This window comes from Corvus brachyrhynchos, unplaced genomic scaffold (genome assembly GCF_000691975.1).
Source record: "Corvus brachyrhynchos isolate BGI_N302 unplaced genomic scaffold, ASM69197v1 scaffold220, whole genome shotgun sequence".
NCBI lineage: Eukaryota > Metazoa > Chordata > Aves > Passeriformes > Corvidae > Corvus > Corvus brachyrhynchos.
This window is the reverse complement of record NW_008236209.1, coordinates 964,890-980,188: the sequence shown is the minus strand read 5'-3', so window position 1 is coordinate 980,188 and position 15,299 is coordinate 964,890. Positions and strand designations below refer to the sequence as shown.

At 49.9% G+C, this 15,299-nt stretch overlaps 1 protein-coding gene across 7 annotated transcripts in view; it reads left to right on the top strand.

Moving 5' to 3' along the window:
- The first annotated feature begins 10,875 nt into the window (after positions 1–10,875).
- ATP11C (ATPase phospholipid transporting 11C) overlaps positions 10,876–15,299 on the top strand; it is a 44,094-nt gene continuing 39,670 nt past the window's right edge. For 4 of the 7 annotated variants that reach the window (XM_017742251.1, XM_017742237.1, XM_017742241.1 and 1 more), the window contains exon 1: positions 10,877–10,978. In XM_017742251.1, the coding sequence (XP_017597740.1) occupies positions 10,964–10,978 (15 nt within the window). In that variant the 5' untranslated portion in view covers positions 10,877–10,963. Of the gene's footprint in view, positions 10,979–15,299 lie in introns of all 7 variants that reach the window. The other 3 variants (XR_001864514.1, XM_017742260.1, XM_017742231.1) reach the window with 2 other exon arrangements.

Sequence of the window (15,299 nt, the reverse complement as noted above, 5' to 3'; positions counted from 1 at the left end):
CCCCGCCGACGCTCCGCGCCGCCAGACCCATCCCCATCCCTTCCCGCTGCCACATAAGCTACTCGGAGATTTCACCGTGACCTCATTGCTTGGCCTCAACTCTGTAATTACTCATTTTTTTCCTTTTCCACAGCAAATGTGGCAAACCCCGTGTTTTAACATCATTTCGGGCGCTGCTGTTTATTCAGCAGTGTCACTGATTGCGCAGTGCGTAGTTAGCAAAGTTCCTGGAGTTCAGGCGGTGGTGAGTGGTGTTAGCACAGCCCCGACACCCTGGGAGGCTCCGGAGCCGCTTCCCGAGGCACCACCCCGTTACCTGCCGGGATAATGGGCTCTGCCCGCAGGGCCGGAGCCGCCGGGAGATGCGCTCTCATATTCACTTTTGGTTTGGAGCGAGGTATTTGTGCCAGATTTTCCAGGCTTATAGCGCAAGGGACTCTAATTCTCCTTTATAAGTCTGGAGGTAGCTCTGCGGGGCTGGGGGGCACGCGGGTTGATTTCCCGTGTGTAGGCTGTGTTTCTGTTTCGGGCTCTGGGTTGTTTGTCAGCCTCGGGGACAGATGGAAACTCAGTGCCCTGAGTTGCTGCCTTTGATGCCTTTTGAGTTTAGCTCTGCCTGTGTTAAGTGCTTCCTACCCCGCCCTAGCAGGAGTTGTTGTCTCAGTCGTGTCGGGAGGCATTTGTGGCTTGAGGCATTTCCACTGAGTTCGGTTAAAAGCGTTTTTGGGTGGCTGCTTCCTGTAGCGGGTAACTGTGAAGCTGCCTGGCCGGGTTCTGGATCCAGCACCCTCCTCGCTCGTGAGGAGCGAGCCCTGCCCTGCCCGGGGTCCCACAAAGTCTCTGTGTCGCCTCTCACAGTCCCTCGGCGTGGGGAGGGGACGTTCAGTGCTGCTGGGATGTGATGTCCTTTGAGGTGGAGAAAAAATATCCTGAGCACAGCCCAGGTATTTGTAAACGCTTAGTGCAGGGCTGAGCTGTTGCAGCACCTATTTGTAAGGGTAGAGGTGGTTTTCTTGCTAGAGGAACAGCTCTGTTCAGAGACCAGGACAGGGTGCCAGGTCATCTGCAGTGTTGGTGTGGGATTTAGACGTTGTTTCCACCTCCTGGCTTTGTAAGCAGCATTTCAGCAGCAGCAGTGAGCTGTTTCTTATCAAGCTGGTGCAAGTGGTACGGGTCCCCCGATATCACCCTTTGGCTGATAGAGCAGCTCCTGCCATGCTGCTGCAGCTCTGCCCTGTCCCCAGCCCTGCAGGGTGCCACAATAGGCTTGGGTCAGTCCTCTCTCTCCTGCTCCATGGGAGGAGAGGGCTACCCGTGCCAATCTCCATGGAACTATCCCCAAGCTGCTGTCTTGCCCCCAGTCCTGGATGGGTAGTGCTGGGCTTCAAGAGATACTCATCTTGTGGCAGTGGCATTGCAGAATTCACTGCAGTTGTTAAAGGCTGCAGATTTTCTGACACTTAAGATCCCATAGGGCTATTCAGACAAACGTTGTAACCTCTGCACTGTGTGGTGTCTGCCAGAGGCTTGTAAATACCAACAGATACTAAAAATCCTGCTTTCAATTGTATTTCACAGCTTAGGCACAATGGATGTGACTTGCCCTATCAACATGACTGTTTGTGGCTCTGTTTTTCCCTCCTATAAACTCTTATCCTGGATAGGGTGTAAAATAGGATGGTAAAAAGAGCAGGAAGGGTAGAGTGGTGCATGTGGGTCTGCTTAGCTACCTGGGGGTACAGACTGATGCTCTGCAGGAACAAATTGGATTCTGAACTTCAATTTGTATCACTGAAATAATCCCTGTCAAAGGAAGAGTGGGGCTGGGATCACTGCAGGGAGGTGGGATTGAATTGCCATGGTTAATCCACTTTTAGGAGATAGTGTCAACTTGAAATATAACTTTAATTCTTTTTTGGAAACAGATTCCAGTGCTGGAGTCTTATTTTTAGTGTCATGCTGCTCGTACAGCTGTTGTGGGGAGGATGTGGGTGTGGAGTGGGGAAGCGTGTTGGTGTCCAGGGAAGGATTGGGGTCACTGCTGTGCTGGGCTCCTCACACTCCTTCACTGGGGCGAGCACTGTCCACTTCCAGACCTGCTGGGAAGTGCTGGTCCCTCTGTTGTGCATCACAGACAATGTGCTTTTCCTCATTTATTACTCTGCCTGGGTTCCTTGGAAGCATGCAGACAGCTGTACCCTGGGGCCACAGCTCTGCACCACAGCTCTGCCCCACAGCTCTGCCAGGGCTGCAGGGCCAGTGCCCACTTGGGCTGTTGCAAGAAATAAGTGAGAAATGCTGAAAGAGAAGTTATTGATGCCCTCATTGTTTTCAGTTTTCCTCAGCCTTTCCAGGAAGGCTGGGATGGTGGGTGAAGCGCCCCAGGGTGCTCTCCATCCTCTTGGGATGCCTGGTGCTGGCTGAGCCCGTGGGCTGATGCTCGCCTGTTGTGGTGCTCTGCCCTGGGTCTCCTGCCTCTGCAGTCAGTGCAGTTCCTTGCTCTGGTACTCTCCTATTTGTGTTCAAAGCCCAGGATAAGTAAGAAAACAACAAACAGTCTGTAATTGCAAGCAAAATTCTTCTGTTTGAGTACTTGTGCAGTGTCTTAACAATAGGACCTTAGTTGTGTTATTCCCATTTAATTAAATACCTTGGGGCCTGATCCTCTTTGCAGCCTGTGCCCTGGTAAATCCCTGGTGTTTGGCGAGTGCTGGCCTTGTTGTGAGCTGCTGGCTCTCAACAGTGCTTGCTTGGTGTTGGGGAAGAAGGTGCCTCTTAGATGGGCTTGCAGTGGTTGTCCCTGGGCTTGACCTGTGTGACTCTGAGCCTTTGCCTTGTTGGAGGCTGCAGTGATGTTCTCTTGCTGCTCCTCTCCTGGGGTCTGCATCCCTCTGTCCTGTGCAGCTGCCAGCAATGGGGGTACCCCCAGCTTGGTTATGAGGCCCTGTGGGGCAGTGTCTACCTGGAGCCCTGCAGGAAGATAGCCCTGCTTGGACCTATTCAAATGGCTGAAAATGGGAAATGGCCCAAAGTCACCTTTTAGATAGGAAGTAAATTCCCCACTGGCACTGGGAAATGGGTGAGAAGGGACAGGGGCAGATGGGAAGAGCCCTGGGGTGCACTGGGCAGTGTGGGGCTGACCACTCTTGGCTGCCAGCCCCTGCCCAGCTTGGGGCATGCTGAAGCATGGCTTGTGAAAGATGTCCAGGTCTGGGGGTGGAGGATGCTGATTTACACTCTTGTCTTTAGTATTTTAGCGTGTAATAAAATCTATTTTTGGACACAGAGCAGATCTGTGATTTTCTTTCACACTTGTTTTCTTTTTCCAGCGAATGTGAACCAAACATTAGTGTGTGATTGCAGTTCCTATTCTAATAGTAAAGATGACTATAGGTAGGAGTTGGAAGCTGTGAGAATTGCCTTTTCCCCCCAGTCCAGCCATGTTAACACCTGGAGGGTGAGGCTGCATGTCAGATACCTTGTACCTGTCTGCCAGCTTCTGCAGGAAGTGTTTTGCTTTCACTGATGTGACAAAAACCTGCAAGCAGCAAAGGTTGGGGCTGGGGTGTCTCTGTGACACCAGGTGGCAGTTCTGCTTGGAGAAATCCCACACTTCAGAAGTGTGGATTTTAATGAAGCCACTTGAATTTTTCATGAAAATTGCTGAAATTTTATTTTGTAAGATGTGTTTAAGGTGACAGCAGCCTTCCATGTGCTCAGGGCCAGTTCCCCTGTAGCAGCCACATGGCAGCCCATGCTTGACCACAGAGAAGTCAAGGAAGGCTCAGCTAGGAAAGCTGGAACTGTGAAAAGTTTAGAGTTGTGATCCCTTATTGATGCTCCTTCATCCAAGTGGAAAATGGGGCCACAGGAGTTTCTCAAGTTCTGGGGAATATGGGGACATAGGGGTTTCTCAGATTCCTGTAACCATTTCCTCTTTAGTGTCTCTTAACTGTAGACCTATTCCCAGAAATAGCTCAACTATTTGGCTAAAAATAAATAAAAATCAAACAAAAAACTTGGCCCGGGATAAATGGCTGCATGGAAGTGTTCATGTGTGCAGTTGAAGCTTGGGGAAGTTGGAAATCACTGCAGGGCGGGCTGGAAAGCACCGGTCAAACATTAATGATAAGTGATGCTTCTAATTGAACCTGTGGCGTGCTGAAACTGTTCTGTGGAGAATTAGTTGTCTTGGCTCTATTCTTCTTCCCTTCTTACCACTTTTGTCCCCAGCTGGTATTTTGCTAAGGGTAATGGTGATTGTCTGGGCTGTATGGGAAAGGTTGGGAGCTGACTGGAACTGCAGCTGAAGGCATGGCACTTTGCTTTTAATAATAAAACTTGTAAAAGCAAACAGGGCATCTATTAGTAACAAGCTTTTCAGCCTTGCCTTTAATTTCATCCTGTTGCCTTTGGTTTGTACACTTCCTTTCTGATTAAAGCTGCTGTTACTGGCTGTAACTGTCTCTAGTGGAGAGATTTGGGTTTTTTTAAGCATTAGTTAAAATCAAAGTTGATGGAGAGCATTCATGGTATCTGTGAGTCAGAAGAAACCCTCATACCCGAATCAGTTGTTGCCTGCCAGTGATCATGTTTTTAGCAATGCAGGTTTGGTCCCTATGAGCATCTTCCTCCCATGGCACCATGTTTCCATCTCTTATCCCAGATGTGTAATTCCTTGCGTTGTGGGACTGTGTTTCCTTGGGAGATGTAAACCCACTGTCCTTGCTGAGAAAATGCTGGACTGGCCAAGTGGGGGACCATCTCTGTGGCCAAGATCTGCCTGCCAGAGGAGCTGGCATTGCAGGGGTAAGGGAGTTGCTGGGGTGCCTGGGAAGGGGGGAATTTTCCAAGGAACTTGGGGTGAGAGTGTGCTGTTCACCCATTTGCCTTTCCCTGAAAATGTTTGCTCGGGGGTTTTTCTAGGGAGTTTCCTGTATTTAGCTGTGTGTGGGAGGCGGGTGCTGAGACTGGAGGGCAGCAGGGAGGTTTTCCTGCATGGCTTGGGCAGTCACTCCAGTGGCCTTCTGCCCAAATGTGTCCCCTGCTGAGGGGAGAGGGCAGCAGCTCCTGCCCTGTGCCAGGACAGCCTATCCCGAGGTGATCTCAGAAAATAGCTCTGCATCTAGACTGAAATCTTCTCGCTGCTCTTCTCAGAAACATTTCTGTGCTTGCTGAGGTCTGGGAAGGACGGGCTGGTTTTACCCGAGCAGGTTTTGCCAGTGCTATCGATACACAGGGTGTTGTGGACTTCACCTGCCTGTGCTCTCCCCAGCCAGTGCACCTGTGTCCATGCCTGGGCTTGGAGCCCCACAGTGATGCTGCAGGAGCCAGGAGAGCCTGGCACACATCTGTAGCTCTGCCCCTGCCAGCTCCCTGACCTCTTGCAAGTAGACAAGATTTTTTTTTTTTTCCCCCGCTTTAATTACCAAGTAGTATTGAGGTTCAATGATGGTTTTTTTTTTTTTTTTTAGTGTTTTCCCTTGTTTGCCTGGAGACTTGCAGCTTTCTCTAACTTGTGGGGACCATGCAGATGGTGGGCTGCAGGCAGGGCTGGTTCCCAGCAGCTCAGGGTGCTGGACTGTGGCTGTGTCCTGCTGTCACTCAGAGCCTCACACCTCTGGGCTGCTCTTAGCAGTGGGCACAGCACGAAGGACATGGTGAAGTGGGCTCTGCTCAGACCCTGCCCTGCCCTCAGAAGGGTGTCCTGCTCGTTGGAAACAGGTAGCAAGGACACTGCTGCTCACATTGCTGATGACTGTAAGCCATTTCTACAGTTATGGTTGAAATAACTGTACAGTAATCTCATGTAGTTCTGCTCTCCTGAGGCTCCCTGCACCCTTTTGCCAGGCTGGCTCCACGACCAGCACGCAGCCCCGGCTGCTCTCGGTGTGACCATCACTGCAGTTTGCTGAACTGCTCTGAATTATCCAACACCTGACCAGTGACTTACTCGCTAGGTTTGCCTGAACTGGCTAACATTTGGTTTGGGTGGTTAGAAGTTTGCTTTTTTGCAATAAACTCCAAGACTCGAGCATAGAGCTGTTCCTGGGTTGCCTTAACCTTCCTGTGGGAGCAGGGTGATGCTGCTGCCTGTATGCTGCAGGGGATGCCAGCGAGTGGCAGACTGGTTTACAGCTTGATTTACGAACTTGTAGCCTGGGGAAACAGTGAAACTTCCCTGTTTTAAAAGGTTTCCTCTGGCTCCTGCCCTCACCTGGCTCCCGCTTGGCTACTGGGTCAGGAAAAGCCTGTTTTGCCCAGAGGCTGCAGTGATTTCAATATATATATGCATTAAATATACATGCATGAAATATATGCACATTAAATATGCATATAAGCAATATACAGAGATGCATTAAAATATATATATATATTTATTTTTGCTTATGGGCTCTTTCTCAGGCTTGGCCAAAACCCAAGGAGCTGCTGGGCAGTGATTGGCACAAGGCACCACTTTGATGGTTGCAAAGTGCATTTGGATATTGAGCTGCGTGTGGGACAGTGGGGTGGGGAGAGGAGCTGAGGCTCACTGGTGGGAGGGAAGCAGTCCTAGGTTTTGTTTCTCCTCCCCTCCATAATTTTTCATGCTCTCATAGGGATGCTCACTGCCACAGATGCTGATCAGAACCAATGCTCTCTAAAATTTTTAGCTCTTTATGCAACCCCTTCTGCACGTGATGTGCAGTTTGTCCACTCTCGTGGGCACCTGTTGCATCCTGCTGACTCCACTGGTTTTTTTTCCCAAACCTCAGTCATGTTGTTTGGGATGGAATTCCAGCTGAAGCCCATTTAGACTAAAAGCAGATCTCCTCTGGACATCCAGCCTAATTGACAGTGCTTCAGAGACATTTGTCCTGCCCTCCTTAATGAAAGCTTAGTGTATGATCCAGTTGTTTGTAAAGAGCTTTTTGTTTTCCTCCTGCAGCAGAAGGAGGGGTAAGCCCCTGCGAGGCTGTTCTAGCTGGGTATTTTGCTCTCAAATCAGGCTTTTCTTGTGGTTTTTTTCCCCATCTTGAACAAGATTCCTGTTAAACTCCATTGTGGCCTTTGCTGGGTAATGCTTTGCTGCAGGCTTTTTGCTCTTGTGTTCAGCTGAATTTTCAGGATCGATAGGTGAAAGGACTCCAGCCTTGCTTATGGAGGGCTTGGTAATTTCTTGCTCTGTGTTTTCAAAGTATCTTTTCATCTGGCACTTCTTAAAGTGTGCTGTACACCTTAAGAAGAGTCTGTAAGACGATGGAGGTGGGAAACAGAGACATCGCTCACTTGGTCAATGCAATTTGTGTGCAGTATTGTGGCAAATGCACTGATTTGCAAAACGGAGGGATCCTCTATTTCTTGTACTATAAAGGACCTAGAAAAGCTGAGTAAGATGTGCAACAGGCAAGACCAGACAATTTGAAGCGCTTCTTTGGTACTGCAATCCAAGATCTCTTCAGCAGTAATACAAATTAAATACTGCTTGACTGCAGCAACGCTGTGCTCTGTTGCTGGAGTCTCAATTGGCTTAAGAGGGGAAAAAAATAAAAAAAATAAATCTCACTGCCGGGAAATTAAATGCAGGGGAAAAAAAATCCACTTTTGTGAGGAGCCTTTCCATCTTTTATTATGATTTCTGTGTAATTCCTCCCCAGCATTCATACAAAGCCAAGCAGCTGCTATCTGTAGGGACTCAGACTGCACTGGGGGGGCTCCAAAGCCAACCTTGAAATGCAGCATTAATATATTTTTGTTCCTGTTTGCTTTGGGTGGTGTTTTGCATGCCACTTTTGTTCACTCTGAGTTGTGGAAGTTTTTTATTCTTTTTGATTTTCCTCCTTCCTTACAGCTCACCTTTTCTTACATTGTTTGCTCAGGGAGGGGGTGCAGTAAAATTAGCTGTGATGCCCAGAGGGCTGTTGTCTTTGTATCAGCCAAATTAGTATTGTGGAGTACATAATTTCCGTGGGGTGGTTTCTCCCAGTGCAGCTGAATGGATGGAAGTGGGACTTCCCACCTAACAAGTACCCTTCCAGTTATTGCAGGGTGGGAAGCAGTCAGGCAGAGAGAGGAAACCTTGGGTGAAGGAGCTTGTGCAGATAACCATGAGAGTAGGAACACCCTTGTCTTGGTGCCGGGCTGGGGAAACAGACTGATGGGATGGAGATGGCTGAGTCATCTCCAGGGATGCTGTCCTGCTCTCCAGCACAGGACGGGCTTGCTTCTGCAGCTGATGGTGCTGGGGTGGACCACAGTGAAACCCCCTGAGCTCTGAGCCCGATGTCCGAGGGCCAGCTGAAACCTCAGCTCCCTGTGTCTGTGGCTTTGCAGTTTTCCAGGCTGTTTTCTTAGGGCAGTGCTTGGTGTGGGGCTCGCTCAGCTTCTGCTCTGCCTTGCCCAGCCGGAACAGGAGCCAAAGGATTTCCTGAAGATAAACAGTTCTAGGCCACATGGTGAGGATTTCTCTCCTGACTGGGTGGATTTCACTGATCCAGTATCCTGGTATGACTGTGCCTGCAAGCCCCAAGGATGAATCTGTTGGTCGCTGTAGTACCCAGAAATGAAAATACTCCCAGTGCAGTCTGGGTCGTGTGGAGCTGATTTGGGCTGTGGAGCAAGGGGTGAAGCAGGTGTTCTCTACCTCTTTCCATTTTATCTCCTGCTGCTTCTGTGGAAACATTTGTCTGTAGTACAGCAAGGGGCAGAGTTAGATAACCACAGCTTTTACGGTTTTGGAGTTGAAAAGCTTGATCTGAACCAGTGTGAGTGAGGAGCATGGGGAGGTGCTGGCACCTTGGATACCCAGTCAGGGATTGCGGGCACCCCAGGATGCTGGTGCAGAACTCGGGGAGTCCTTGTGGCTGGACCTGCCCTCCCATCCCTCCTCGTGGCTGTTGTGTGGAAGATAGGACAGCTTCCCTGGGGCAAAGCTTCATCTGGGGGATGGGTCTGGGCAGCCCTGGGTGCCAGCCCTTGCTTCTGGGGGGCTGTGGTGAGATACATGCTGGCAGGGCAGTCTGTAGCCTCTGCCCCTGGAGTGTGGACAGCCAGGCAGGCTTGCTTCCCAGGGGAAAGGGAATAAACTGCTCTGGGAAATGGGCTTCTTGCCAGTCAGCTGGCAGCCTGGCTCTGAAATGCTGGGAAAACTTAAAAAGGGGCAAAATGTTTGTAGGTGGCAGAGGTTAGAGTAATGTCTGGCCGAGCTGGGATGCATAACATAGCATTTAGGGTTTTTTTGTTTCCATAACTGAAGAGCTCAGGCTTTCAGAGGACCAGAAAACAACGGGAAAACCAACAAATTATACCTCTGCTGGGTGATGCAAGCACTGACAATTGCAAACTGGGAGGTTCTTTCCATTTTGCTCTTATTTTAATTTTTGCCAGGCCAAATCACTGCTCTGGAGAGCTTGCTGCCCTGCTAAAATAGCTCCCGATGAACAGACATATGTGCACAGCTTGAGCTGGGGAAAGGAGGGAGGAAGAGTTCTGAAGACAGGAAGACCTCGTTGTATTTGTTTTGTGACCTCTGCAAAACATTTGGCTCTTATTCAAAGTCCTTTTTCTGTTCTTGAGCCTGAAGTGTTCCTATGAGCCTGAATTTTATATGCTGGCGGCATGCTGGTTGAACTTTTCTTTTGGACTGCCAAAAATAAAGATCTGCTGCCTGTATTTCAAGATGAGCAATGGTTTCATAACCCTGGCTGCCAACGGGGCAGGGAAAAAAAGAATTGAGATGCTGAAAACTTCCGAAGGTCGGTGGTTGTGTTTGAGCAGGAGCAACAGATTTTCCGCAGAACAGCAGTGCTGAGGTAACGCTGCCCCAGTTGATCCCGTCTGGGTTTGGCTTTCTGCATCACTCGGGAACCTGACTTTGTGCAAAGTGCTGCCGAACAGAAGCTGTGATTGCAGGCATTGTGGCACGTTTGCTGGGAAGATGCAGTACTGCCTGCTTTGAGGGTAGACTGCCTCCAGAAGGAAAAACAAAATCCGTGCCAAAAAAGGTCTTTACAGCTGTCACCCCTGACCATGGCACTCCTCAAGTCCAGGATAGGGCTGGGCCCTCCTTTGAATTTATTACCTAGGGAAAAAAACCTCTTGTATTTCCTTTCTCCACCCTTATTAAATCTTTCAAGTAGCCTTTTCCCCTGTTCTCTCCCCCCGGCCATGTCTCTGCTTTTATTGGTGCCTCTGTTGGCTAAGTCAGCTTTTTCAGGAAACGCAGCCTGGTTGGGCTCTGCTGTTCCCCACCCCATTGTCCTTGGTGAAGGTGATCTTCCTGTAAGACCATATGGTGAGGCAGCAGGTCTTTGGGACAGAGGGGACGTGGGGATGGGCTCTGTCTGGTGCCCTTTGCTTGGCTGCACCACTGTTTCCATTAAGGGTGGTGTGATCTGTGTCAGTGATGCTGTGCTAGAGCTCATCATCTGCTGCTTTATCATGCCCAGGAATGAGGTCTGGGTGTTGAGCCCCATCACATACTGACTGTGGTGTAAAAAAGCCCCCGGTACTTCTTTTCCCATGACTCCTCTTTTCCTCTTGCTTATTCTTTTGGTCTGGGGGCTCTCATGGTTGCCCCTGCTGCCCCCCACCTTGGCTGGAGCCAGCTTAACCCAGCGGTCACTCCTTGGTGGTCATGTTTTGTCCCTGGCTGAAATATCAGTGGGAGCTTCAGCCTCATCACAGGAGAAGGGATACTGGTTTAAATTTCAACCTTCTGTTTTCCCAAGGTACCAGCCTTCCCGTCCTGCTTGGGGATGAGCAGCAAAGTCCTGTCCAGTGGGAAAGGAGATGGGGCGGTGTGCACCTTCAGTCAATCCTCTCAGACCTATGAGCTCTTAGTATTTCAGATGCAGTGTTGGTTGTTTGGCTTTTTCCGAGGTCTGTGCATGTTATTGACCCTTCCTGCAGGCACAGGGAGAGAGTGGTGGAGTCGATCCTGATCGATGGAGTTCTCTCTCTGAATCGGGAGATCTGCCTAAATATGTGGTCGGTGTGGGTAAGCACAGTCTGAGCTGCTGAATTATTCAGGGTATTCTCAAAGCATTGCTTGTACCCTCATAGAAATGACTAAGGACAAAGAGTCACAGAAAAATTGGCAAGAAGAAATTTCAATTAAAAATATATCGGTTGGGCAATGAGGTTGATGTGCTGAGCGACTTCCCGAGGCTGATGGATGTTTTGGGGAGGTTACGGTAAATTTATGGAGGCTTTTTAGAATTGTGGATGTGTTTTCCTTTGTTCTTCTGAGGCTAAATGAAATGGGAGCTAGAACAGGCTGTTTTGGGAGGTGCTGTTATTTTTGCAAGCTTTTTTTGTAAATCAGGTCGCCTTCTCTACTACTTTTATGATAAATGGAACAATACAGGAGCAATTAGACTTTAAACTATTCATGAGATCGAAGCCAAGTAATGTGATCTTTCTAGTGCATATATTTAATATAAGCTGTGATTTCATTCAAATGCTTGAGCCTTGTACTTGTACTGTATAATTATCTCTGGGTTTAGCAGATGATTTTTTTTAAATGCCTGTGGTTTTTATTAGATCCGTTTTCTATGAGTTATTTGTGTTTACTTTGTGGCTTAAAGTTATCTTCAGCAAACATGAAAGGAGAGGTTTTTTTACTAGTTAGTTCTGGTTTTGGTGCTTTCTGGAACTGTAGTAAATCAAATGGTGGTGGTTTTTTTTCTTCTGCTGCTGTTTTTTTCTGGAAACAGGGCCAGAAGGTAGCACAGACACTTGCTTTCCATATGGGGGATATAATTAAACACTCTGTTTTGCAGCTGCCCTAGAAATAGTCCACTTGAAGTGGCTCCTTGTCAGCGGTGGCTGCAGAGCACAGGTTCACCTCTGTGTTGAACTCAGTCTAACTCCGTTAATTTTTACCCAGGCTTGCTAATTTTTACCCATGCTTGCAACTTTTATCTGGTGCCATCTGGGTCCTGTGCATGGTGATGTGATGGATTCCCAGAAAGTGGGGAGGGTGGTGAAGAGGAGCTGCTCCCCACGGCAGGCGGGAGCTGTTGTGCTGGGGAGGGACGTTCCTGTGGGAGGAGGGCACATGTGGAGAAGGGGCAAGAGGCACGAGGGGGCAGTTGCTGGAACTCAGGCAGAGAATTTGGGGTCTGCTGTGGGCTGCAAATGTAATTCTGCCATCTCTGTGATGCTCCAATAGCTTCAAGTCATCAATATGTCGTGTTATTAATTGCATCCATGGGCATTTTTACTGCTGGCCTGATGCCTTCAAATCATACCCGTTCTTATCTCCCCAAAGAAAAATTTATAGTGAAATGCTGAGCCTCAGGTGACCTTCCATGGGCATGTAGTTGGGTTTTTGAGTTTGGGCAATGTAAGAAAATAGCCATTATCCTTCCTAATGCCTTGATTTCAGAACTGCTGCTTCTGGCAGTACGTGGGCTTGATAAAAGGTGCAAGTATGGGAAGGTTGGGTTACGTCAAAGCATTTGACAGAAATACATTCATGTGTGAGCTTTTCCCTGGCATGAGAGGGGTGGTGCTGCAGCAGCAGCCCTTGGCCCTGCCGAGCGTGCAGCAGAGCGTGCGTCCTGCATCAGTGCAGGCATTTATCACTGCAGCCGGGCACCTGGGCCTGCCTAGGGGCAAAGCTGGGATGGGCAGCCAGCTGCCAGCTTGAGGGATGTTCCTGGCAGAGCAGCCTCGCCCGCTTCATCTTTATCTCCTGTGATTTGTGTTTGACTCTCTGGCTGGTGTCTTCCAGCTGAGCTCCTTCAGCAGAAAGCTGGTTTGGATGCCCTGCTGAAGGATTGACTTGCTGATGGGCTTGGCTAGGCACGGCGGGAGTGGAGCAGGAGCTCTGAACTGGAGCTTGAAACATTGCAGGAGGGACCAATGTCTTTGGGGCTGGGCCTCAGGTGATGCAGACAGGATAGTGGCTCTGCTCAAAAATGCCTCCTTCCCTCCTTCCTCTCAGTCCTGGCGTCTGCGGTGTCCCCCTGGTGCTGCTGCGTGTCTGCCAGCTGCTGGGAGCGCTTCTGCGTTGCAGGGACATGGTACAGCAGATGGGTCTGTGGTCACCTACCAGCATCCCCAGATCCTCCAGGCTTGGTGGGAGAATGCAGCGTGGCATCCCTGGCACTGTCCCGAGACTGTGACCAGTCTGACACTGCTAATCCCTGCAGACAGCTCTGCTTCTCCCCATGCTCACGCAAACGCCACGCCTCCAGCCCAGGGAGGTGAGAAAGTGCCTGTGAGGGGAATGCAATTGTTTATTTTCTTGAATAATCCTTTTGGCAGGCTTGGCTCTAAACAGCAGGAGAAACTCTGGTGTTTGCCTGCACCAGCTCACTCCAGGACTGTGGGCTTTGTAGAACCCCAGAAGGCAAAGAGGCAGCTGCTTGAAGTGTATCCAAGTAATATTTTCTTCTTTTTTTTGCCATCAGAATTAAACTTTTTAATGAAAGGCAGTCAGAAAAAGTCGTCTAAATCCTCTCCCTGCTAATCTGCATATTTTATAATTTTCCCCAAAGCCTGGCAGTTATTCCCTAAATCTCCCTCTAAGTCTCTGTTGCGAACAGTTATTAAGACGTAGCAATCTATTAGCGACCCGGCGAGCGGCTGAGCTGGGCTCGTCAAAGTGAGAGCTTTTAATTGCTGAGCTCAGCCAGCACCTCTTGCTGCAGGCGTCTGGTGTGTGCTCGCTTTCTGGAGGCTGGAGAAGAGAGAGATGTGGTGTGAAGCCTTCCAGCTTCTCGTGCGGCTGTGGGAAGGTGTCACACCGCGGGGTGGTTGAGGAATGGGAAATGAAATGCTGTGAGTGGTGGGAGCCTGGTTAGAGCATGGAGGGGTTCTCCCTCTGCAGCCCCCGCAGAGGGCTGGGATGCACCCTGGAGTTACAGTGTCACTGTTACTGTGGTGTTACTCATCTTTGTAGGTGATGCTGCAGATGAATAACTGAAGGGATTTGAGGGTGAAAGCCCTCCCAGGAGTTGGTGCTGATAACTCGGTGTGGCTTGGTCAGCCAGTACACCACACCTGGGTGTGGGCTCTCCTCTGCTCTGAGGCTTCACATACTCCATGCTCTCTATGGCCAGCTGTGGATAGTCAGGAAATACTCGTGTGTACTTTTTCAGAAGTGCTTTAAGCAGAACTTTGTGGTTTCCATGCCAGTGCATGTGATTGGCAAACCCTCACCCTGCTCCTTCCCAGTGCTCTGCAAGCGGCATGGGCAGGGGAAGCTGTTACTTCCTCCCTGTGCTGTAGGGATGCTCGCCAGGCACGCCTGGCTCCAGATCCTGGACGGGGCACGACGGGGACCAGACGTGGGGACATCTGTCTCAGCTGCCTGGTACCACTGTGGTGTGGGTGGATGGCTCTGCCTCTCGCTCCTGGGGCACAGGTTGGTGAGACCACGGCTGGCACCTCCCTAGTGCAGCAGATACATCAGGGAACCCTTTTTGGGTCTAGTTTCTAGTTAGGAAGAGTTGCTGTTTGGTGTTACGGGTGGTGGTGGTGTGGCTGGGAGGAAGGTGGCATTCCCTAGCTGGGAGTGTGTGCCAGCCCAGCCCAGTCCCTGCTGGGGGTGCTGGTGGCTGCTGCTGGCTCTGTCAGGAGGTGCAGGGACGTTGTGTAGGGCTTGAGAATCTTCCTCCTGCTGCTCTAAGCATCAGCCACTGGAGGTGTGAGGATGGCTGTAGTCCGAGTGGTCAGCACACCTCCCCAGGTATAGGCATGGTGTAAAAACACTTCTTTAATTAAAGATGCTGCAGTCATGGGTGGGAGACCAGGGAAAGGAAGAGCTGCTGCTTCCTTTGGGGAGATCCTGCTCCTGGTGCAACAGGATCCATTCAGTTGTTGCTGCTCCAGGTCCATCAGTTTTAGCTGTTTAAATTTTTGGTTTTGACACTTTCGCCAAGCAGCAGTTAGTCCCAGGCCTTGCTGTCTTAGCATGTTTTTCTTCAGAGCACCTTTCCTCTAGCTGGGTTTTGTTTGCACCTTGACAAGCTGTGTGTGGTAAGCCCTTTGGAGAAGGGGGTGCTGAGCCAGCTCCAGGGCACTCTAGGAGCATCCATCTGCAGAAGGCTGAGCCTTGCTGGGCAGCTGACACGGGACAGGGATTTGGCATTTTTGACACCTGCTCTGGTGGGGTTTCAAAGCAAGCAAGCTGTAGGGTTGAGGATTAGTATGAAGTGGAGTATGAACAGTATCTGCTGGTGTTCTAGCAGCCCTGCTGCCTTCTAATGCCCTTGAACCATAAACTGTGACAAATGTCTTCTCTATTAATGTTTAAAAGCTCAAAACCTTAACTCTAAGGAAACCCTACCCTGGTCTAACACCACTCT